The sequence below is a fragment of the Cnephaeus nilssonii genome, assembly GCF_951640355.1.
Source record: "Cnephaeus nilssonii genome assembly, chromosome: 7".
Lineage (NCBI taxonomy): Eukaryota > Metazoa > Chordata > Mammalia > Chiroptera > Vespertilionidae > Cnephaeus > Cnephaeus nilssonii.
In genome coordinates, this window is record NC_137078.1 from 11,171,083 (window position 1) to 11,196,021 (window position 24,939).

Below are 24,939 nucleotides of genomic sequence, written 5' to 3' on the forward strand. Positions count from 1 at the left end.
CAAGCCTACAGGTACAATCTCTGGGGAACAGATGAAGCGCGGACACTCGGAGTAACCAGGATGAGCCTGATATCGCTGCCAGGCTTCTGGAACTCTGCCTTGGGCATACAGATAAAATCTCATCCCTTACAGATTGCCCCAGTGCTACAGAGGGAGGCAGCAATATAAAAATGGCCACAAGGTAGCGACTAAAAATCAGGGTAAAAGTCAGAGAGATGGATCTGAAGGGCCGGGGCCTGGAAGAGAGAGCACCCCCTCCCTCCAAGATCCCCAACTTTGTATTGTTCACCTCCGAGCATCTCTTACCTGGCTCTGAGCAGTGGAAAGCATTCAGAACCGCCCAAGGTTCACTGGGGACCTCCCGGCTGGCAAGGCGCAACCCTGGCCGCAGAAGGGACATTTGGAAATATTTTTTCAGGAAGCTGCAGAGAGGAGGACAGACTCCCCACACAACCTCCCAGCGGCTCAGGGAGTGTGGAAACTCCCTGGGCACGCGGATGCAGGCTCCCAATTTCCTTTCAATGTGCACGAATCCATGCACCGGGGCACTAGTAGTATATATATTTTTGAAAATACATATTAGGTAACAATAAAAACAAAGAATCATATTTATATATATATGTAAGTACACAGTATAATATTTAAATACATTTTAAAAGACTGAAATGGGGTGCTAAAATATTAACAATGATGGTCTCTGAGTAGATTTTCCATAATAAGCATGTATCATTTCTAAAGAAAAAAAATGTAAGCCTTACATTTATTAAAAGACATTCAAAACAAATTTCACAATTGTCTCAGTTATTGTCATCACTTTAACGTATTTTGCTTGTGTTCATGATGACCAAATGTCAATATATTTCTATTAATGTTTAAAATAATGTATATTACATTTCCATATTTAGTAATACTTTCCTTCACAATCTGGTTTGAGAGCAGCCTTAGAACGTAAAGGACAGTGGAATAGGCCACACCAAAATGCCACTTTAGTATAAGGGTTATTTTGAATTGAAGGCAGTTGAGAAGCAGCAGATAGAGTTCTCTATTCTCTCCCAATTTACTTAACAGCAGGACATACATTGTAAAGGTGCCCACCCCCATTCCCCTCTCTACCAGAAAGGCCAGAAACAACTCCAAATCCTTTTAACCCAGAGGAATCTACATAACAAACTAGCCTGTATCTTTCCTTAGTTTCCTTACATATTTACCTTCCTGCAAAACGAAAATGAGGTACTATCTCACGCCTGTCAGAATGGCTACCAACAGCAAATGACAAGTGTTGGCGAGGATGTGGAGAAAAGGGAACCCCTTTCCCTTTAATTACAAGCTCTGGGCTCTTCCCATCCCTCCGCCCTCCCCACACGCCAGTTCAGCTCCGGGTGTGGAAAACCGCTTTCCAGGGCGCAACCTAGGGGCGTTTCAAGGGACACCGCTCAGGTATCATGGGCCTCGACAATGCGCGGAAAGGCGCCCATTTGTCCACCACTAGCTCGTGCGCACGCGCAGTCCTCTGGCCTCGCTGACCTCACAGGAGGCTCGCTGGCCGGCCAGAAGTGGGTGCGCAGACTACAATTCCCGACAGGCAACGGGACACGTATCCCGCTTGCAGCGGCGGAAAAACGGATGCGGGAGGCGAAGCGCGAGACGCCGCTGGAGGCCGGCTGAGGGCGGGCCGCCCCGGGCAGCTTCGGGCGCGAAGCATGAGCGGCGCCCTCCCCCGGCCGGCTCGCTTCCTGCCGCCTCCCCGAGCCTGGGTCGCGCGGTGTGGGGCCTAGGGGCGGGCATCGCGAGCCCTCGCCGTGCGTAGGGGCGCTGCGAGCGCGCCAGCGAGGGCAGCAGCCGCCATGGAGGTGAGCGGGCCGGAAGACGACCCTTTCCTGTCGCAGCTGCACCAGGTGCAGTGCCCCGTGTGCCAGCAGATGATGCCCGCCGCGCACATCAACTCACACCTGGACCGCTGTCTGCTGCTCAACCCCGCGGGGCACGCGGAGCCTGCGGCCGGGCCGCACGGACCCGGGGAGCGGCCCAAGGGGCTCTCGCCTCCCCGCACCAAGAGGCGGCGGCTCTCCGAGAGCTCGGCGCTGAAGCAGCCGGCCACCCCGACGGCGGCCGAGAGCAGCGAGGGCGAGGGCGAGGAGGGCGACGACGGCGGCGAGACCGAGAGCCGGGAGAGCTACGATGCGCCGCCCACGCCCAGCGGCGCCCGCCTCATCCCCGACTTCCCGGTGGCCCGCTCCAGCAGCCCGGCGAGGAAAGGCTCCGGGAAGAGGCCGGCCGCTGCGGCCGCCGTGGCGGGGAGCGCGTCTCCGCGGAGCTGGGACGAGGCGGAGGCGCCGGAGGAGGAAGAAGCGGTGGGCGACGGCGATGGGGACGCGGATGCCGAAGGCGAGGACGACCCGGGCCACTGGGAAGCCGCCGCCGCCGCCGCCGCCGCCGCCTTCGGGGCCAGCGGCGCGGGCCGCGCGCACTCCAGGGCGCTGGCGGCCGAGGAGATCCGGCAGATGCTGGAGGGCAAGCCGCTGGCCGACAAGATGCGCCCCGACACGCTGCAGGACTACATCGGGCAGAGCAGAGCTGTGGGGCAGGAGACGCTGCTCAGGTCTCTCCTGGAGACGAATGAAATCCCCTCGCTCATCCTGTGGGGGCCGCCGGGCTGCGGCAAGGTGAGTGCCGCCTTGCCGGAAAGTTTCCGAGCCTGGAGGGCCACGGCGGGCGTGGATCTAACGGCCAGAGGGCCGCGGCGTCGGCCGGCCCCGAAGAACCGCCCGTCTCTGGCTGGACCTTGAGGCCTAAGAGCGCAGGGCGTCAGGTAGCGTCTGCGCCCGGGCGGGGCCTGCCCCACAGGTGCTGTGATGGATGTGAAAAAGGCACACCCACCCAGATCCATAAGACACGTTTTCTGTCGTTTTCACCAAAATGAGAATTGGGTGAATTCATAAATTTACAAGAATGTATGGACTGTTAGATTTAACCTACTTTTGGGTTCCAACACCACATTAATGACCAGATTCTTAAGGAAACAGCATGCTTCAAATTGCAGAGTATGTTACATTTTTAGGTATACGGAATCAGTGTTTAAAAATTTTAATTCCTATTGTGCTTCCTTCCCTTCCATCTAGCTGTTAATTTTATCAGGCTGATTTGTATTTATCTCTGAAACTACTTAACAAAACTAGTATGAACACTTTGCCCTGTGCAAGTCATTTCCATCTAGAATTTCCATAACTGCCTTCGTAATGCCATGTATTTAGAGAAAAAAACGGTGCTGTATTTTGGTGTCCAGTTCTGTATACCTTCTTAGGAATTACCACAAGTCCAAAGGAGGATAGTTAGGATATTAGTGTCTAGAAAACATGTCATTGGAAGAGTGCTTGAAAAATAGTGGAGTGTTAAGACTGGGGGGGGGGGGGGGGGGAAGAGTAGGCTGGGGTGTTTAAATATGTGATTAAAAAAAAAAAAATCCATAGGAAGAGGGAGATGAATGAGCACCAGTGAATGAAAGGCAACATTTAGGTTCAGAGTAAAGGGGCTCTGAGCTTTCAGGTTCAGACTCCTTAGTACACCAGAACTTTTATGATTTTTCTCCAGTTTTCCTTTCCAGCTTCATCTCCCACAACTTAATCGCATCTCCCTTTACCCCAGTTCCTGAAATGCATGTTCCTTTTGTTGCCTTGTTTGCAGTCACACTTTCCCTTTGGCCAGGTATAAATTAGATGTAACCCAAATAATGTATTACCATGGTGGTGGTAATACATTATTTGGGTTGTTACTCCACTTAGGGGATTGAGCAGTAGCAGTTTTATTAATTGTCCATGAGTCTTAACATCATGAGAATGGCTGATCAGCTGTTGATGGTCTCATATGACAAGAAAAGTCCCCAGGGAGATGAGTAGGGTGAACTCAGAAGATGCTGGACAAAAGATTTAACAGGCTATATTCCTCAACGTAGTGGTTGGTGATTGGTCACAAGCCTATATATATGTGGCTTGGGAGCCAATAGGCTGGAATTTGCTGAAGAAGCAGCCTCAAATCTATTGGTGCTATACAACTTTTTAGAAATTAAAGTGCCACCTTTCCATTTAGGGGCAAATTTGACTCTCAGGTTAAACAATCTTCTCTTTTGCTTTATCCCCATCCATACTACTGTATTGCTAACAATAATGTTAATAAGCATATGCAAATTTGTAGAGCACCCTTAAGTGCCAGGCACTGAGCAGTATTTTCCTTGGATCTCTATTGTTTTCTGGTAAGTACTGACATGCTCAGAGTGCTGTTTCACCTCCTTCCAACGTAGACATTCAGAAGTATTATGCAGTCATATTAAATGCTAGCTAGTTGTCATTGGTCTCTCAACGCAAAGGCTAACTCTCCTCTCCTAAGCTGCAAAAGGTTCCAGTTGTGGAATTGATGGAGTCTGTGGTCCCTGCACTTCAGTTGCACACCTAGTTCTTCATCAGTAATGTTTTCTTGGCTGGAAGATATCACAGCTGTCACCCAGGCTCTACTAAATCAAAACAGCTGTTCTTTTTACTAGGATTTCAAAGATCTTAGACCCCCCCCCCCCACCCCCCAAAAAAAAGGAATCAAATGGGGTTAGGTACAAAGGAGGAAAAATCAGGATTAGCCTAAGGTTTAGCTACTTTCCTGTTGGATCCATGACTTTTTAAATTTCTAATAATGTGCTATGGTATTTCAGATTGTGTCTATGCTGCTAAGCATTTTTCAGAGGTCAGGTTGCTTGGTATATGCTTATGTTGATTGTGTTTGTACCCATGGGTGCTTTTTTCTCTGTGTCTGATCAGCTTTTCAAACTGTGTGTGTCATCTTTTCTAGACCACGTTGGCTCACATCATAGCCAACAACAGCAAGAAACATAGCATAAGATTTGTGACATTATCTGCAACAAATGCCAAGACAAATGATGTACGAGATGTCATAAAACAAGCTCAAAATGAAAAGAGCTTTTTCAAAAGGAAAACCATACTTTTTATCGATGAGATTCATCGGTTCAATAAATCTCAGCAGGTATATTAACTTTTCTACCTTTTGGTCATTGTAAACATTAATTAAATAGAATATAAAGTATGTGAGAGCACTTTGAAAAGCATTAAGCACTATACAAATGCTAGCGACTGTTGTTATCATTATTAACTGTCTACAAAGAAGCACAGGTTGCCAACCCATCTCTTTAGCTAAACTTTTTTACCTGATTTGACTCTATCATTAAGTAGACCCTTAGAGTTATAACTGGATGTTAGCACTACAGATTTCATATTGGATCATTGACTCACCTTGGCATTTCCCATTAGCAGCATCTGGTGGTTACATATTCACTGATATATATAATATATATAAAATATGTATATTTACTATGTTTATTAGGAAGAATAACAATATGTCCTGAGTACTTGCAGTGGAAGAAGATTTTGGAAATACTGTTTTTGTGTTCTCTTAGACTTCTGTAATTACATAGCTGCTATATTTAAGCTATTTCAGTTTGGCCTTGGGTTAGAAGATACTTTTCTAAGTAAATAAATCATTTATATTGAAACTAGAGTAGAAATCTACTTTGAGCTGTTATTCTACCAGCAAGAGACTGGACTTGGGCATTGGCATTCCAGAAGATGTGTTTTAGGCTTAAAAAAGCATTAGTTGTGTTCTCTTGCTATTGCATCCATATTCAATATTCATTGACTATAAAGCTGCTATTCCTGAAATCAAAATTAGGAAAAGGAAGGAATGGTTGGCCAACTTACATAGGATTCTGCAGGTTGTCGCTGACTGGAATCAATGTCTTCTGCTTTCCTCCCATGATTAGGACACGTTCCTTCCTCACGTGGAATGTGGGACAATCACTCTAATTGGGGCGACCACGGAAAACCCTTCTTTCCAAGTCAATGCTGCTCTTCTGAGTCGCTGTAGGGTTATTGTTCTTGAGAAGCTTCCAGTAGAGGCAATGGTGACTATTTTAATGCGAGCAATCAACTCACTGGGCATCCACGTCCTGGATTCCAGCCGTCCCACAGACCCTCTGAGCCACAGCAGCAACAGCAGTTCTGAGTAAGTTGACTGTTCAGTATCCTGGAGTAACACACCTCCCAGAGAATCCCCTGGCAGGGGTCCAGAAAGGGCTGGACAGCAGTAGGGAGAAAGTGGGGACAGAGAAGAAATGTTGATCAAGTAATGAAAACAAGAGAAGGGAGTGCAAGTATATCTCTGCAAATATTTTCTTTTAAGAAGTTTTGTAGTTTATAATGGCTGTATCTATAATTATTCGAGCTTTAACATTGCTTTGCCCATTATTTTAGTTTTGGGGTGTTTGCTTTTGTGCTTAGAGATTTGGTTCTTTACCTAGCACACTTCTTTTAAGTCTTGGAAAACTATGGGAAGCCTTATTGATTATTTTCTTTTATGGAATAGATTTAATTTATAATTCTTTAGAGATTTATAATCAGATTCCAATTTTTTCTTGCAGTTTACTTCTTTTAAAAATATTAAGTAAAAATTAATGTAAATGATACCATAAAATCACTTAAATCATTTTAGAATGATTTTTGCATTCTCTAAAGTCAGACTCATTTTCATGGAATTAAAGTGATTTTAACTGAAAAGACACATTAGAGGTTGTTCCTTTCCTCTCGGTAATCTATAGTTGTATATGAGTGCTACGTGAGGTCCTTAATTCACAGGTCCTATATCATGGATAAGCAATTAGATTACTTCAGTTTCAGATTTTCATTTCTTAATTTTAGACTGTATTCTTCAGATGTCCCTGATTCATGTGTCAGTTGAAATATTGCAGTGGAACTTAATCTGTTGTGATGAGAGGCTAATGCCTGCCTCTTCATGCTGGGGACCCCACAGCTGCTGATGCCTGCCCTGGGGCCAAGTTCTGGAGCCACTCTTCTGTGAGGATTAAGTACAAGACATAGGCTCAGGGTATAGGTTTCAACAGTCTCTCTCTATATGTCTGGCCTCTCCCATTTGCTCCTGTCTCAGATATAAGAGGAATTATGCTATATATCATGAAAGACCTAAAATGTGGCCAAGGACCCCCAATCGGAACAAAGTCACATCATTTTAGAGTATAGTTGTGATGGGATAGCCATCAGAATTGTGACCAAGAAGATCTATGGAACTGCTGGTATCAGTCAGGTGTACTCAGACTTAGGAGCCCTTTGTATGCTGGGCACTTGTTTTTCTCTCTCCCAATCACTGCCATGCCGATATTTAATGAAATGAGGACAGAAGAGCCATGGAGCTCATCTTAAAAAGGATTTCTGCGTTTTAACAGGATTCCCACATCACTTGCAGGCACACTAAAATCTGAGAGGAGCAAGTGAAACTAAGAACTGTATACAAAAGTGAGCCGGTGATCCTTTTCTTTAAAAAGCGATTTTTTATTGATTTTAGAGAGGAAGGGAGAGGGAGATAGAAACATCAATAATGAAAGAGAATCATTGATCGGCTGCCTCCTGCACGCCCCCTACTAGGGATCGAGCCCTGCAACCTGGGCATGTGCCCTGCCTGGGAATCGAACCATGACCTCCTGGTTCATAGGTCAGTTTGCAACCACCAAGCCACACCAGCTGGGCAAGTCAGTGAATCTTAATCTGTTAAAATTGCTTCCAGTCAGAAAACACCTTCTCTCTCCAGTAGATCGTTTACTGCTCCATTACCACTCATTTAGAATTGATCCTAACTATGACTTCTTTTCATTCTTCTGTTTACTTTCTTATATCCTTCACCTTCCTGAGAAGGCTAGGAGGACAGGAACTTTTCCTTCTTGTTCATATCCCCAGCACCCAGCACAGCACAACATATAATATATGTTTAACAAATGGTTTGTGAATGAATAAATAAATCGTACCTTTTAATATGAGAGAAATAGTTTAATGGGTTTTTTTGTTGTTGTTGCTTTTTGTATAATCCAGCATAAGGGATAATTGCCCCATTGCCCAGTTATCAAGAATCCTTTAATGCTACTGTCCAAGCAAACTAGCAGCAAGCAGAATGAAATTAAAGATTATTAAGCTTAATTTATTGGTCTGCTTGTTAGAAATTCTGACAAGTTAAGTTGGGAGATGTCATAGGCCATAGGAAGAATTATTCCATTACTAGTGAGTTCCTAATAGAAGTACCTGGCCACCCCAGTTGCCATGGATCCTTAATAGTGGATTGTGTTCTCTTTCAGTTTTAGTTAAAATTTTACTTTCAAATCCCTGCTGACTGACATTTACTATATATACAGTATTGTAGACATAAGTTAGATTTGGTTACACTAAAATCTAGTGGGAAGAAAAGACTTTTGACCCCAAGTAATTACTCTCTGGAAAGCTATGAGAGTACATTTGTATTCTTATATTTTGGTGTCCTAGATAACATCTACAACATTTTCAGAGAAATCCCAGACTATTTAAGGTTGTGCATGAGAGGAGCTGAGCAGGTACCAAATCTGGAAAGTAATCAAGCTGATGCTTACACCATCCTTTTTTAAAAAAATATATTTTTCCTAGAGGCCCGATGCACGGATTTGTTCACCAGTGGGGTCCCTCGGCCTGGCCTGCAGAGATCGGGCTGAAACCGGCTCTCCAAAATCCCCCCCGGGGTCCTAGATTGTGAGAGGGCGGTTCTTGGGTGACACACCTCAGAATCAGACTCCCTCCTCTCTGGTTCTGGGTGTGTCACCCAAGTCACGGCAGCTCGGCAGCTCCTGCATTGAGCATTTGCCCCCTGGTGGTCAGTGCATGTCATAGTTACTGACCAGTTGGCCAGTTGCTTAGGCTTTTATATATATAGACTAGAGGCCCGATGCACGAAGATTCGTGCAAGAATGGGCCTTCCTTACCCTGGCTGCCGGCACCACCTTCGCTCCTGCCAGAGCCGCCTTTTCGCTCCTGCCCGGAGCTGCCTTTCCGCCTTCCCACACTGCCCAGAGGCCCGGAGCGGCTGGGGTGGTGCGGAATGCCTGCGTCCCACCCTCCCCCCGGCCGCTTGGCACCTGTGTGTGCAAATTAACTTGCCATCTTTGTTGGGTTAATTTGCATACTCACTCCTGATTGGCTGGTGGGTGTTGCAGTACGGTCAATTTGCATCTTACTCTTTTATTACTGTAGGTTGATTTCAGAAAGGAAGGGAGAGGGAGGGAGAGATAGAAACACCAATGATGAGAATCATGATTGGCTGCCTCCTGCACTTCCCCCACTGGGGATCAAGCCCACAACCCTGGCTTGTGCCCTGACTGGGAATTGAATCATGACTGCCTTGTTCATAGGTCAACACTCAAACACTGAGCCATGCTGGCTGGGCCCATTCTTGATTTTACTTGAGGAATTGTGAATTCTTATGCAGTATATACCTGTATAATATAAATTCTCATTAGCATGAGATGAAAGTGTTCTTTTTTCTGTTTCCCTCCTATATTTAGTCTGAAGGTATAAAAAATGCAGCTTCTAGCCAGTTATCTTTCACAGTATTTTTAGGGACATGGGCTCATCTTTCTGCTCTACCATTTGAGCACAGGGCTTCTACCTCAAGCCCCAAGGTAACTGGTTACTGGAAATCTAGCTGTTATATTTGCACTCCAGACAACAGGAAAGAAGAGCGGCCAAAAAATAGCATATCACCTCCCTCTCACCCTCCAGCTTTAGTGTGACATCTGCAAAATAGTACTATATGTATACTCAGTTGTGTTTTGGTTGTGAAGAGAATGATGGAGATAAGTGGTAATTTATGTTGAATTATCTATCCCATAGTGCCTTTGGTTTGTATGAGTAATTAGTTTTCATGTATTTGCTCTCTCAACATTTTTGTCATTTGGTACAGTAAAGCAAGTTATGTGTGCTTTGAGTTAATTTTGGAGGCCAAGAAAAAAATCCATGGTCTATTGTCTGATGAGCTTGCACTGTTGAAAATGAGAAGGTAAACTAGTGTTTACTTGCTGTTTTGAAGGATTGTAAATTCCAGATCATAGGACACGTGCATATTCAAAAACACCCATAAAGAATCAGTTGTTTGTAGGCCAGATAATAGCCCATAAGTTTGTGGACATGAAGAGAGTGATATGGAAGTCTGTAATTGCCGTATTACTGTCTAACTAGGCAGAGTTCCAAGAATTGGTTGAAAGAGGTGAAGTGGCTTCTGTCCTGAGGGAAGGTGTGCTGGTTTGACTTTGAGATGGGGGCTTTTCTCTGATCATCTTGAGAGGAGATCCCAGACAAGGTGGCCCCAAAATGAGGTGGCCCAAAAGAAGGTGGCTGTGAGATTGAACGGTAGAGCAACACAAGCATAGAAGTCACAAGGAGTTGTGGATTTTAATAATTTTTCTTAAAAATGTTTTGATATAAAGAAAAATGTTACATTAATATACATTATTAAATGATGACATAAAAACACTGGCAACTAGAAAGAGATCTCGGGGACCTTGTATTCTCTTCCTGTGGCTGCTGTGCCAAATTACCACAAACTGTACCTTAAAAGAATAGAAATTTCTTCTCTCACAGTTAGGGAGGCTTGAAATCTGAAATCAGGCTGTTGGCAGGTTCACATTTTCTTCAGAGACTCTAGGAGAGAGTCCTTCCTTTCAAATTCTGGTGACTTGTGGCATTCCTTGGTTTGTGGCAGGATTGCTCCAGTCTCTGCCTCCATCTTCACATGGCCTCCTCTGTGTACCATTATACTCCCTTTTACTGTTTTTTATAAAGACATTTGTCATTTGTCACCCAGCTTGAAGAGAATAGAACCAGGTTTTGAAGTCATGTTTAACTACTAAACTATCTCAGATGTTAAAAGGAGTCTGGGTATGAAGTTAAAAGGGTTACTTACTATTTAATATAAGTTAAAACTGCTGCTAGTTAGTATTAATATTCTAACCTTTTTGTGTTTCTTTGTGTAAGGGCAACATTGTATTAATTTGTAAAGTATTAGGGACTGCAAGATTTCCAGCTGTAATTTAGCAGGAGTGCCTCTTAGCCAGATCTACACATCACATTGACCAGGGTTGCATCTTGACAAGACGTGCTCAGGGTCTGTCCCTGGAGAGTTCAGAATCAGTACATGTGTGGTAAGATACACGGGCTGTACTTGGGGAAAGTTCTCTGTAATCTGATGCACATTCCTGGTAGAGGACCACTGCATAACAGTTGTTACCCTATCCATGGAATGTTTTGCTTTAGTGAAAGAGATTCACAGAATATTGTTTTGTAATTTAGAGAGAGTTTAACTGAGTCTTTTGTTTTGCCATGAAACAACAGGTACGTTTTTAGAATCTCACTCCTTCAACTTAAATATCCAGCCATCTTAATAGAAGCCTTCAGATCCCATGTTATTCACCAGAAAAACAATGGGCAGAAAGATTCACACCCTGAAAGAAAAAAAGAAAGGAAAGAGCTGTCTTTACAGCATGCTTCCCATATTCCTGCTAAGTCCAAAGCATTTTGCTTCAGTTGGAGAAAGTAGGCTGTCTTTATTTCTAGGTCTTATTAACTAGAAATATGATCTTTTCCAAAGCATTTATTTCAACCTTTTTTTTAGGTAGAACCCTTTGAACATCCTATACAGTGTTCTTGGTAGCACATTTTCAATTGGGGATTTGTTTGACCATCGTGAGAGCCATCAGTAATCGCTTTTATTATTTGACCAGAACTTCTGGAAGATTCATTTGTGTTTTTTTTTTAAAAAAAACTAACTCATTTTGAACGTTGGGTGAAATTTAGAGTGTGGTTCATATTGAAGGGAGGAGGAATGGAGTGGGAGCTTAAGTGGAAGCACTCAGCTCTGGCTTTATTGTGGCAGCACTCTCATTCTCCAAGACTTCAACCCTGATTCACAAAGGTAATGATGGAATAACTTGGACTTTGGTTAAGAGTTTAAAAATTGAAGGAAGGATCCTATTTTCCAGCCACATACAATACATGCCCATTCTCAAAGGCTTATTCACTGTGTGCTATCTATAAATCTATGAAACAGTCTATGAGTTGTCTTATCTCATAAGTAAAAGGGCCTGCTCACTGGTTCTATATGGGGACTCCATGGAAACGGGGCAGGGTAGTAGATCCTAGAGTATTAAAGGCCCCACATTTTTTCTCTGTCCCACGAGCATTCTTGTCTCTATACAAAGGACAAATTCATAGAAAGATTTCTACCAAAATACTAATGTTAAGGTAATACAGCAATAAGTGACTTTTACCCCTATTTTAAAAATCCTATATAATCCTATATAATAAAAGGCTAATATTCAAATTGTCCCCTCAACCGTTCAACTGGAAATTTGACCAGGGGGCAGGGCCGGCCGGCCAACTGCCAGCGGCCCCTCCCCTCAGTGGCCCCGCCCCTGATCGCCCCCCCTCCCCTCAGCCTGCGGTCCCATCTGCCTGGATCGGGGCGGGTGTACGGACCCCACCTGTGCACAAATTCATGCACCGGGCCTCTAGTCCTATCTAATAAAAGAGTAATACGCAAATTGACCGGCACTCCAACACACAAGATGGCCGCCCCCATGAGGACACAAGATGGCCAGCAGGGGAGGGCAGTTGTGGGCGATCAGGCCAGCAGGGGAGGGCAGTTGGGGGCGACCAGGCCAGCAGGGGAGGGCAGTTAGGCATTGATCAGGCTGGCAGGGGAGTGGTTAGGGGTTGATCAGGCTGGCAGGCAGAAGTAGTTTAGGGGCAAGCAGGCAAGCGGTTGGGGCAATCGGGCCGGCAGGGAGGGCAGTTAGGGGCGACCAGGCTGGCAAGGGAGGGAAGTTAGGGGTGACCGGGCCAGCAGGGGAGGGCAGTTGGGGGCAATCGGGCCAGCAGGGGAGGAGTTAGGCGTCGATCAGGCTGGCAGAGAAGTGGTTAGGGGGTGATCAGGCTGGCAGGCAAAAGCGGTTAGGGGCAATCAGGCAGGCAGGCAGGTGAGCAGTTGGGAGACAGCAGTCCTGGATTGTGAGAGGAATGTCCCAGATTGGAGAGGGTTCAGGCTAGGCTGAGGGACACCACCACCCCCCCGCCCGTGGTGCGCAAATTTTGTACACCGGGCCTCTAGTCTACACTAATAAAAGAGCAAGATGCAAATTGACCGTACCTTCGCGATGTCCACCAGCCAATCAGGAGTGAGTATGCAAATTAACCCAACAAAGATGGCGGGTTAATTTGCATATGCAGGCGCTGAGTGGCCAGGGTTAGGGCAGGACGCAGGCATTCCACACCGCCCCTGCCCCTCCAAGCCTCTGGGCAGTGTGGGAAGGTGGAAAGGCAGCTCTGGGCAGGAGCAAAAAGGCGGCTCCGGCCGGAGTGAAGGCGGTGCTGGCAGCCAGGGGAAGGAAGGCCCATTCTTGCACATGTCTTCATGCATCGGTCCTCTAGTTTAATATAATGTACATTTTGTAAGAAAGTAATATTTAGAGTTCTGAGTACATTGTTTTTCAAAAATTTATTTAATTGTTAAGTATGCAAACTATACATAGTATGATCCCAATTTTGTTTTAAATGAGATGTAAGGTTTATGGTTGAAGGGGTGGATGGATCAAAAATGAAATTCAACAAAGGCCATAGTAGCTGTTGTTATCTCTAGGTGGAAGAGATAACAGATTGGGAGGTGGTGGGGAGCTATACTTTCTATATTGTAATTTAAAAGGAAATAAATGTTTTACTCTAAAATTGTGGGAAAATTAGTTTATTCATTATTGTGCAGATATTGAATCCCTATTCTTTTAGAAACATCGATGAGAGAGAAACATTGATCAGCTGCCTCCTGCACACACACACACACACCCCCAACTGGGGATGTGCCCGCAACCAAGGTACATGCCCTTGACTGGAATCGAACCTGGGACCTTTCAGTCCGCAGGCCGACGCTCTAGCCACTGAGCCAAACCAGTCAGGGCCTGGCAGAATCTTTTTGACCTCTACTACTCTACACACTTAAGGCGATTAATACCCACCTGGAAGTGCACCCCAGGCCAGAATCCCAGAGACCTGCTTCCAGGTGCTGCTCTGCCCAGCATACCTGGATACCTGGTTTGGTTTTTGTAAAATGAGAGAATTGAGCTGTGATCGGGAGCCTTTCAGAACTAGCTTTCTGATGTGTTGCCACCTCTCCCCTGTGTGGGGAGTGGTCTGAGCATACCCATGTTGTCAGGATGTGACCTGCGTGTGCAGCATGTTTTCTGTACATCATAATGAGGCACTAGTGTTTTTGTAGTTTTCACTGTTCTGTAGGATAGAACCATGGATACCACATGTCCACGACAACTTTCTAAAACTTCTGTGTCTTTATACATGCTTCTGTGTATGTGCTTATCCAGTGACTTACCTTCATGACTCAAAAGTCAGGTCAGTTTTTAGTCTCAACAGTATTTAACCATGTTAACAATGTAAGTTCAAAATAGAGCAGGAATCTTGAACATAAGATAGCTTTTAGTGACCTTGCTAAGAGTTTGCTAGGAAGTGCTATAGAATGAAAGTTGTGTCATATCAGCGTGACCAAAACTAACGCTGGTTGTGTTGCAGGCCCTCCGTATTCATAGAGGATAAAGCGGTAGACACTCTGGCTTATCTCAGTGATGGGGATGCCCGAATTGGACTGAATGGACTGCAGCTGGCGGTGCTGGCCAGGTTGAGCTCCAGAAAGATGTTTTGTAAAAAGAGTGGGCAAGCCTATTCTCCCAGTAGAGTTCTGATCACTGAGAACGATGTGAAGGAAGGCCTCCAGAAGTCTCACATTTTGTATGACCGAGCAGGTAAATAACTGAAGTGTGGAAAAAGTGAAACTTGAATGAAATAAGTTGTGTGCACACACCCTCACTTCCAGGCTTCTGACCTTCTGGGTCCAAAGCATGAATGTGTTTCTCAATGGGATCTCCAGGTTGGTCATAGACCTAAACCTTACACTCAGAGTCTGATTTCAAAGATCCAGCTTCCTGAGCATTCTCTAGAGAGCTGCAGAGAGCAGATGCTGTCCTGATGAAAACTGAGAGGGTTCTTGGGGTTTGAAATTGCAGGCTTCAAACTTATCTTATAAGGTAGTTATTTCTCCATTATTCGCTGATGGCACCTTTTAGAAGACAAGAATTTTTAAAACCCATACATTCAATTAACAGTAATTCTTGAGATAATTTTTAATGCCATTAAATAACAGCAGGACTCTTGAAATAAGTGACTTATTTTATTTAATGAGAATTAAAATTCTTTAATGTCTAGTGTCTGAACTAAACATTAAGTTTTATTTGGATCTTGATGCTTTTATTTTGAAATAGCTTTTTGAAAAATTTAATTTTGCTTTGTACAGTTACCTGTTTTTGTAGAACCACATTTACAGATATCAATTCTGATACCAGCTCTTATTAAATTCGTGAGTTGGCAATATTAAATATCATAAGCACAGCACATTTGTATCTTTTTATAGAAGATGTGGGTGAGGCAGCGCACTGTAGATTAGCCTGGATGTTTCAGGCTTGAGTGTCTGTGCGATTCTGGATGTTGCAGTAACAGGAATAGAATTTCCATACCTTGCAAAGCTCTGCTGGCAAGGGAGCTGATGATTGAACATTCCAGAGATGATGGAGGCTGCACCATGTCTTTAGTAGTATTTCCAAATGCCTTTTGATGGTGGAGAGGACTTCTTATTTGTTGAGAAGGGTGGGGGAGTTTAAGAAGGACTTTGGTTCTAGGCACTGCCTCCTGGTGAGTGAGCAACCTGTGACCTTGGGGAAGTGACTGAAGCTCCTCAGCCAGTGGGGACAATAGGGTGAAATGGGGATGGGGTGGCTGACAAGCAGGCAGGACACATCAGAGGCCTTTAACAGCAGTCCTCTTTACTTTCTCATGTGAATGTGCCTCTCACCAGGTACTTCTCTCATGTCCCGAAGGTCTCCAAAGGCCTTGAATGTCATGAATGCTTGGAAAATCTGAAAAGTAAAGCATTCTGGATGTAGAATTTCGCATTGGAGATGTGAACAAAATTAAAAATTTTAAGAGGTAAAAATAGTCCCACATGCTGGACTCTCCATTGTTTCTTGGGGGTCCCAGCAACAGTGGTCTTTTTTTCTACTTGGAGGTGTCATCAAAGCGACTTTATTTTGATTAGACCAACTAGAACTGTTCTTTCATATTTTATCAGTCCGTCACTTAAAAAACAGAAAGCTACCATTTAACATAACATTAGCTAATATTGAATCTCAGTATTTTATATACATTGTTTTAATTCTTAAAATAACTTTAGGAGATAACTTAAAATTATCCTCTTTTTACAGATGGCAAAACTTGCCTGAATTCACAAAACAAGTGTTTAAATTCATCCTCAACTCCAGGTCTGACTGGTTAGGAGGACTATGTCCTTCCCCACTGGCGGTGCTGCCTCCATGTCCGCCCCTCCCCACAGTCACTAGTCTCACTGCTAGAGCAGGTCACTCATGCACATTCACACGTACCTACTCATGGACACACACACAATGGATGCCAGACATGTCCAGTCCTCCGGTCCTGCTCCTTGGGGATAACCTTCTCTATAGCTCTTTGCTGCCCTAGGAAGAGCTGGAGCCATGGAAGCCACTGGAGCCCCGTCTTGAGAACCCACACAGTCCACAAGTCTTACACCCCAACCTGCCCCATGCAAATCACTGTGTATAGTCTGTCTGCTCCACAGTGTATTCAGAGACTTCCACAATTCAGATCCTAGAGCATCAGGCTGCCCCATCAGTAGGGTGACTGAAGCACTGCCCTGGAAGTCTTCTGGCTTATACTCTGGGGTCTTTTTTAACTCGGGTGAAACAAAGACCCTTACCCCCAGGATTCTAATTATTTATTTTACTGTCTTCTATTATTGTTGGACCCAATAACTAGCTCAGATAATTTTGTATCAGAATGAAGAAATTTCCAAGTGAGAACACATTCTTTGCCATGCATTAAAGTCAGAGTTCTGCATAAATAATATGAAATTTTAATTTATAAAGCAGTATATACTAAAAGCAAAAATGAAGCTAACATAGAATAATGATCTAACACATGTTTCTATAGTGCTTACTCCATACCAGGCATTCATTATTTAATACTCACAACCCTGTGAGCTAGCTCGTCTTATAATATCCATTTTACAGATGAGAAACCCCAGGAGGTATAGAGGGTCAATCACTTGCCCAGTTACATAGCTAATACGTTTGGTGTTCAAACTCAGGCAGCTTGGCTCCAGAGCCCAGGTCTTAACCATCTTGCCTTTTGTTGCTGACCCTCAGTAAAGATATAAGAAAGTGAATAACCTCTGTGGCAGGGAGGGTCATTGCCAGCTCCTTATTTACATCTGACAGGGAGTGAAGTAGAGGTGGCTGCTGCCTTCTCCATGTCCATGAGTCATGCACTGTCTGGCCCCTTGCCATGTCCAGGCTCAGCACTGGAAGGGCTCAGCACAGGGCCAGCGTCCAGGACTGTGAAGGAGGTGGGCAGAACCATGTGGGTTTCACCAGGACACTTTTCCAGCCAGTCTCCGTGCCACTGTGACCTAGTTGAGGAAGCCCTGGGACAGGCAACAACTCAGTTTGTCCACAAAGGTCTGGCAGCTCTGCTGAGACATGGATCTGCCTCGGTGCTCCTCTGAAAAGTGGGAGGGGTTCCGTCACCCCCTCAACCCCCATTCGGCCTCACCCGTCTTTCTCGTCCTGTGCTCTTCAACGGAAGGCTGTCACTTTATCAGCAGAGTCCGTGGCCCGGACTTCCCTGGGCCCAGATGCTGTATAGAGTAGGTCATGGTCTTGTTGGCCTTGGCTTGAGGAGCACAGACCAGATACTTATCTGGAAGGACTGTTTCTAATAAGAATAACACTTCTCTCTCAGGAGCCGCATGCCCTCTTCTCAAATTTAGGGAAGAGACGATGGTCAGAAAATAGTGAAATGTGTGCAGTTGTAAATGTTTAGCCATAATTTTCTCTTCTTAAATATGTTTTCCTAAAGCACATTTGACTGATTTGTTGTCCTGGGTTAAAAAAATGGGTAAGACCAAGTGGTGAGGGAGAAGGGCTGCATGCTTTCGGGTTGAGAGCTGTTAGCCCCCGTGTCAGTGCTGGGGTCCTGCCACATGCACATGTGTTCCACACCAGATTCAATGACCACGGGCTTCAGATATCAGAAAGGCAACTGGACATGACACCGAGGAACACATGGGCTGTAACAGCTGTTCTCGCCACTTGGCTCTTCTTTTTATGGGCTACATCCAGGCCCAGGGTCAGTTCTCCAGTTGCCAGTAGGCACCAGAAGCCAGAACATTGCAGTCGCCCTCTTCCCACTCATGGCTCTGGCACATCCACCAAGGTCTGTGAGGACCACCTTTCACAGTGAATGTCCCTCCCTTTGCTTAGTGTGGGCTCCCATTCAGTGTGAACAACCACAGGTGTCCGGCAGCCTCCTGCTCTGACGGGCTGGGCTACCCAGGTTACTGCACAGGCCTGCTCCAACTCCCACACTAGTGACATGTGCCCTCGCCCTGAGCAGTGCGGAACAGCCGACCACACATGCTCCTCAGCTTTGCTAGGCACTGTGGGAGTTTAGGCTTTCCTAAGTCAGCCAGTAAGAGCAACATAGGGCTTGGTGGACCCTCCTTTGAGCCCTGAGGAGTCCCTCTTTCTGCCAGTAACTGAGCAGGTGCTTTCTGTGGTGTCCAGGAGAAGAGCACTACAACTGCATCTCTGCTCTTCATAAGTCTATGCGGGGCTCAGACCCGAGCGCCTCCCTCTACTGGCTGGCACGCATGCTCGAAGGAGGAGAGGACCCGCTGTATGTGGCAAGAAGGCTGGTGAGGTTTGCCAGTGAAGACATAGGTGAGTGTGATAGGAGGGCCCAGAGCCTGGAGCCCATGAGGGCAGGGTGGGTGGAGCGAGGGTGGGTAGAGGGCAGGGTAGGTTGGTGTTTGTACCATGTGGGACAGGTAAGAAGAAAAGAGTGAAGTATGAACTCGGTGTATTCCTTGATGTTGTGTGTGTGAGCTTTTGAGTGTCTGTGTTCCTAAAGTCACCATTCTGTTCCCTCTTCAGTGGTGATTTTCATTACATGAGTATTGAAATCTAAGAAATATTTTAAATTTGCTTTCCAGTCAAGTGTTCAGGTTTTTATTAGATTGCTTCTGAGATAGAAATGGAAGATTCTGGCCACTGTTTATTGTTATTATTATTTTTTTAATATATTTTATTGATTTTTTACAGAGAGGGAGGGAGAGGGATAGAGAGTTAGAAACATCGATGAGAGAGAAACATCGATCAGCTGCCTCCTGCACACCCCCTACCGGGGATGTGCCCACAACCAAGGTACATGCCCTTGACCGAATCGAACCTGGGACCTTTCAGTCTGCAGGCTGACGCTCTATCCACTGAGCCAAACCGGTTAGGGCTCTGGCCACTGTTTAAAGAAAAAGATCAGAAAAATGTTTACTTGATGTTAGTAAAGGTTTCATTTTATTTTACTTCTTTTGTTGTTAATCCTCACTGAAGGATATTTTTCCATTGACTTTCTTTTCTTTTTTAGAGAGAGTTGAAGGGAGGGGAAGAGACAGAGAGAAACATTGATGTGAGAGAGACACATCGATTGGTTGCCTCTCACACGCACCCCAACCAGAGCTGGGGATTGAGCCTGCAACTGAGGTATGTGCCCTTGATCAGAAACAAACCCAGACCCTTCAGTCTGTGGGTTGATGCTCTATTCACTGAGCCAAACCAGCGAGGGTATAACTTTTATTTTTAATGTATCCATCCTTGTGACTGTCTTCATGGTCTCCACTCCTTATGTATTATTTTTCCTACTAGATAGAATGGAGATTTTATCCCTGAGGAAACAATTTTTGACACCACACAGTAACCATTCAGTAACTATGTCTTGAATAAGTTAATGAGATCAGAGAAAAGTCTGTGCATTCTGCTAAGTGGGATTTTTTGGTCAGCAGTCTATAAGCAGTGACAGTCTCAGGTCTCGGCAGCACGTAGACAGTCAGGGTAGGTGTGCATTGTGACTTAATCTCCCTTTCTCTCTGTGTGCAGGTCTGGCAGACCCATCCGCATTACCACAAGCAGTGGCTGCCTACCAGGGCTGTCACTTCATAGGCATGCCTGAATGTGAGGTAACATCTTCAGCTCAGCTCCTTTCTCTTGTACTGTGTCCCTTTGTGGATTTACATATATAGGGTATCCCAAAAAATGTATACACACTTTAGCACTTGATAACTCACTTAATTTTCACTGCTTTGTAGGTTTAACTGCTTTGAAATAATTGGTGAAGTCAGACTAATCTTTGAACAAAGAAAAGTTATCCTAAAGTGCCACTAGACTTTTTTTATGGAGATACATAAAATATTAAGTTTACAGTATAAAACCAGCAACAGTCAACAAATTGAGGGTACACAAATACTGGACGAAATTATTCTTAATGTTATCATCAGGGCCTGGACCACAGCAGTCATCAGTTTGAAAACAGGCATCTTCATTTCTATAGATTCTTTTAAATTTTGAAAATGAACTGTATGTTAATAAACACTGACTTTATAATCATTCAAAGTGTGTATACATTTTGAGGGGACACCCTTTATCTTCTGCCTTCACCATTAGTTAATTTGTGGGCACACTGAAGAACTTCTTATTTAACTCCCATTTTATAAGCTTAGGCTCGAGAGAGAGGGGATCTTGGGTGTTGACAGGTCATGGTTTCAAACTGCTTCCAGTCGCCTGAGGTTCAGAGGAAGTGCTCAGAGTTTCCTGGGGGCAGAAGTGTTGAAGCTGAACAGGAAGTCTGTGCAAGTTCACCCACAAACACACCAGCTTCGTAGTTATGTTTTATGTATTGGGGTTTTAAGAAAAACTTCATTTAATAAAAGGTTCTTCAGTTTAAAAAAAGAAAACCACAGGTCTGATTCAGCCTCTCTCCTCATGTAGGAATTTCTTCTTTCTGTCATAGGTGGTTGTCCAGACTAGAGGCAGAAAGAGGAGTGATAAAAGTGTGGTGTGAATCTTCTCAGAATTAACTAAAGGCATCATAAAGTATTCTGCAAAACAAACTTTCTGGTACCTTCATAACAAAATGTTTCCTTTTCATCTAGGTGCTTCTAGCCCAGTGTGTAGTCTATTTTGCCAGAGCCCCAAAGTCTATTGAGGTGTACAGCGCCTATAATAATGTCAAAGCCTGCCTGCGGAACCACCAGGGGCCTCTGCCCCCCGTCCCACTGCACCTGAGGAACGCACCAACCCGGCTCATGAAGGACCTGGGCTATGGCAAGGGCTACAAATACAACCCCATGTACAGCGAGCCTGTGGACCAGGAATACCTGCCCGAAGAACTGAGAGGAGTGGATTTCTTCAAGCAGAGGCGATGCTGACTCTTTGAGGCTATGACAGCAGAAGGATGTTACTTTCTTTTCTTTCTTTTTTTCCTCCTTTTTTTTTTTTTTTTTAAATAGGAATGGCCAGAAAGAGAGTAAATGGATTGTGAAGTTGGTTTCCTGGTAAAAGTTAAAACAGCCCAACTTTTTGTGCCAGAAATTTGAGAGTTTCTTAAATGGAGGCACAGCTACTTCAGCTAAGTGTGTAATGTTGAATTGTGTTCATTTGCACTCTGCAATGGTTATGCGTATGGAAGTGTCTGGCAGCTTTGTGCAATGAATTAATGTAATAAGGAATTATCTATTTTGTCATAGTATTTAAATCATAATGTCATTTCAGAATTCAGTTCTGTAGGATTTTTTTTCCCTTTAAAAAATGTATATTCTGGGTAGTTTTAATTGGTAAAAAAATGTAATTGTGATTTAATACTGCATAGTGTTCTGGGGTATTTTTTTTATATGCAAAGGTCTTATGAGCCAATAAAACTATTTCAAAGTAGTCTTCAGTTCGCTCCTGTTTTTCTCACCTTGGATGCCTAGGTTCCAACGTCTTGTTACCATCGCATTGTGGGTAAATACTCTAAAAGAAAAATTATCGTAGGTGAAATTGAAAAGCTTTGTATTTTTTTGAAAATTTTAATTTCTTAAAGGAATACATATAATTTTAAATTGCTTATAAAAATCCAGTTGTTTGTTCCATTTCTCCCTGCTTCCTCCAATTTCTTCCTGCAGCTCTGTTTCTAAATAATATAGGAATTTCACTTTAGTGTTTCCTAAAGTTAAATGTCTGACATAGAGAGAGAACTTAGTTTTTTTTGTATCTACTGCTAATTCTTTTCAAATTCCTTAATAGCTATTTTGCACACATTCCCACAGAGATGGCCCGATCAGTAACCCATCGGTTCTGTTTCCGCCCTGGGTGTGATCCCTCCGGGGCATGCCACTTCGTCTGTCTGGAGTGTTGCCCAGCTGTGTCCTGGGACTTCCTCTGCCTGCTCCTTTACCAGGCTGGAGGGCAGTGCGGTGTGAACCTCCCTCTGCAGTCTGGACGGGCCGTGTTTAGTACCCCCTGTCCCTTTGCTGTCATCCTGGAAATCTCCTTTGGTTCGGCCTGTACCACCTCTGATTGCAGGATCCTGTGCTTCCCTCCCTGCTTAGGTGACGCGCATCCTTATAGCAGCTCTAAGGCATGGGAGGCAAAATATTTTTAGACTTTGAGTGTCAAAATCTTCAGACTCATCTGATAATTGGGGAATAAATTCTAGGTCAGAAATTATTTGTCGGTTGTCTGTCTCTTCCCCACATTGCTGTTGAGAAGTTAGATGACATTCTGTTTTATGACCTCTGCAAGCTTATAGAATCCTCTTTCTGTTCCTCATGTTTGGAAAGTTTGGAGTAATTTTACTGGTCATTTAGTGGCCCTTTCAATCTGGAAATTCGTGTCTAGTTCTAGGATAGTTTCTTTTTTCTTTTTAAATGTTTTTATTGGTTTCAGAGAGGAAGGGAGAGGGGGGGGTAGAAACATCAATGATGAGAGAGAATATTGATTGGCTGCCTCCTGCATGCGCCATACTGGGGATCAAACCTGAAACTCGGGCATGTGCCCTGACTGGGAATCCAACCATGGCCTCTAGTTCATGCTCAACCACTGAGCCATACCAGCCAGGTGGATAGATTCTTTTTAATTCAATAATAAGTGCCTGCCTTATGCTGTTCACTCTTGTTGGGAATGTATCAGTGAACAAAAGAGACAAATCCTATGCTCATGAAACAACAGGATAAATAGTATTTTAATATGTCAGTTAATATTAAGTGCTAAGGAGGAAAAAATCAGGATGGCGATAGGGTCGGGAGGTGGTGTGGTTGCAGTTTTATTAGAGTAACCTAGACAGGCCTCATCAGGAAGGTGGTTATTTGAGTCAAGAATTAGAAAACATGAGTGTGCCATTCAGATATCTAGGTCATTCCAGGCAGAGGGAGCAACAAGCACAAAGCCCTGGGAGGAAGGTACCTGGCAGACAGTGTCCAGTAAGGAGACTAGTCATGGGAGAGGGGTCAGGAGATGTGGGGGTTTGAATTATATGGAACCGTTTTGTTCATGGGAAAATGTTTGGCTTTTACTCATGATTTCTAGCAAAAGAGTGCCACAATGGGACTTGAATTTTATAAGGGTCACCATTGCTGCCATGTCGAGATAAGATGGTAGGGAGGGCAGAGGTGGGAGATGGGAAATGAGAATTTGCTGTATTGAGGGAGAGGTGATGGAGGACGAGTGCTGGTAGTGGAGATTGTAAGACATGGTTTGATACAGTAAAATTTGGTGATAGGTTGTATGTAGTGCGAGAAAGAGGACTTAATGATGGCTGCCATTTACTGAGAATGTAACAAGTAACAGCTTTGGCATGGACTAATTTGAATCCTCAATAACCTAATAAGCAAAATGCTATTTACATTTTTAGGGTAAGGACAGTGGGGCACAGAAAGGTTTAATCTTTGCTCAGGATCGCCCAGCCCGCTGAGGTTAGAAGGTAGGCCATCTGATGTGGAGCCCACGTTCTCACCTATGGATTCTTCTTCCCTCTCTGGTCCTTTTTGTAACTCACAGTACTGAGGTTGGCCCGCCCTCAAACTGGTCTCTGCATATGTTTCCCATTCTTTTGTCTTTTTGTCCCGCTTTCTGGGAGATTTCCTCAACATTATATTTCATTACTTAATTTTGCCATCATCATGTTTAAAATTTCCAAGAGTTCACTTTTCTCTTAATGTTTCCTTTGTTCTTGTTTGTATTTATTTACTTACTTATTTTGTGACTGCTTATCTCCCTGACAATACGTTTGTTTTTCATTTTCTCCCTACGTACTCTTCTTTCCTCTAATTGTTTTTTCTATTCATTTTGGTCTCTACCTTACATGTCATTTATTCCTCAGATGTCCAGTAACCCTGGGTGACATTCTTGTGTTTAAGCACAAAGAACTGAAAAACGAAGTGGAAGCTCTGGGCCTGGGAGGCCGGGGGTGGACTGTGATCCTTGCTGAGCCATTTGTTGGAAACCCTGGGAGTCCATTATTTTAGGGCTTTCCCCTTGGCTGGTGAGAGCCTCAGAAGAAACTTCTCTTCTCCTGCCAAGTAGGTACGCCTGGCTCCCCACATCCTGGGTGCCACATAGGGAAGGAGGGCAGTCAGCATACAGGAATCAGTGCGTGTGTCCCCTTGACTTCTTATAAAATAGTGCCAGGCCCCCAGTTCTGACTGGGGCCAGAGATCCTGCACTAGCCTGAGAGAGGAGAGGGTGCCTGCCCCTGGCCCAGCCTTGAAGATGTCTGCCACATAGATCAGGCGGGTTCTTGGCTTTCCCCACTGGGATCTGCCAAGACAGTTACCACATGCCCATCACCTCCCCAATCTTCAGCACTGTGTTGCCATTACCTCACTTGTTCTCGCCACCTTAAGTGTTGATGGCTTTTAAAGATTCCTTTACTGTGGTTTTAGTGGGGCTTAGTAGGAGATGAAATTAGATGTGGGTTCAATCCATCACCTATACTAATATTTAAGATACTTAATTTAAGATAACGCAGATATTAACAGCTCACAATCACAGGAAGCAATTCCACC

General features: G+C 44.5%; 2 protein-coding genes across 2 annotated transcripts in view; one reads left to right on the forward strand and one right to left on the reverse strand.

Annotated features, from left to right (window-relative positions):
* MYLK4 (myosin light chain kinase family member 4) overlaps positions 1 to 5,812 on the reverse strand; it is a gene marked incomplete at both ends in the record, with an annotated part of 99,556 nt that extends 93,744 nt beyond the window's left edge. The window contains one exon of the mRNA XM_079777914.1: positions 5,757 to 5,812. Within this exon, the coding sequence (XP_079634040.1) occupies positions 5,757 to 5,812 (56 nt within the window). The remainder of the gene's footprint in view (positions 1 to 5,756) is intronic.
* On the forward strand, positions 1,394 to 21,826 carry WRNIP1 (WRN helicase interacting protein 1). Its single transcript, XM_079777913.1, has 7 exons — positions 1,394 to 2,663; positions 4,834 to 5,025; positions 5,819 to 6,060; positions 14,493 to 14,722; positions 18,632 to 18,787; positions 19,997 to 20,076; positions 21,049 to 21,826. Exons 1-7 carry the CDS (start codon positions 1,845 to 1,847, stop codon positions 21,322 to 21,324), a joined length of 1,995 nt encoding a protein of 664 aa, XP_079634039.1. The 5' UTR covers positions 1,394 to 1,844; the 3' UTR covers positions 21,325 to 21,826.
* The last annotated feature ends 3,113 nt before the right edge of the window (positions 21,827 to 24,939 follow it).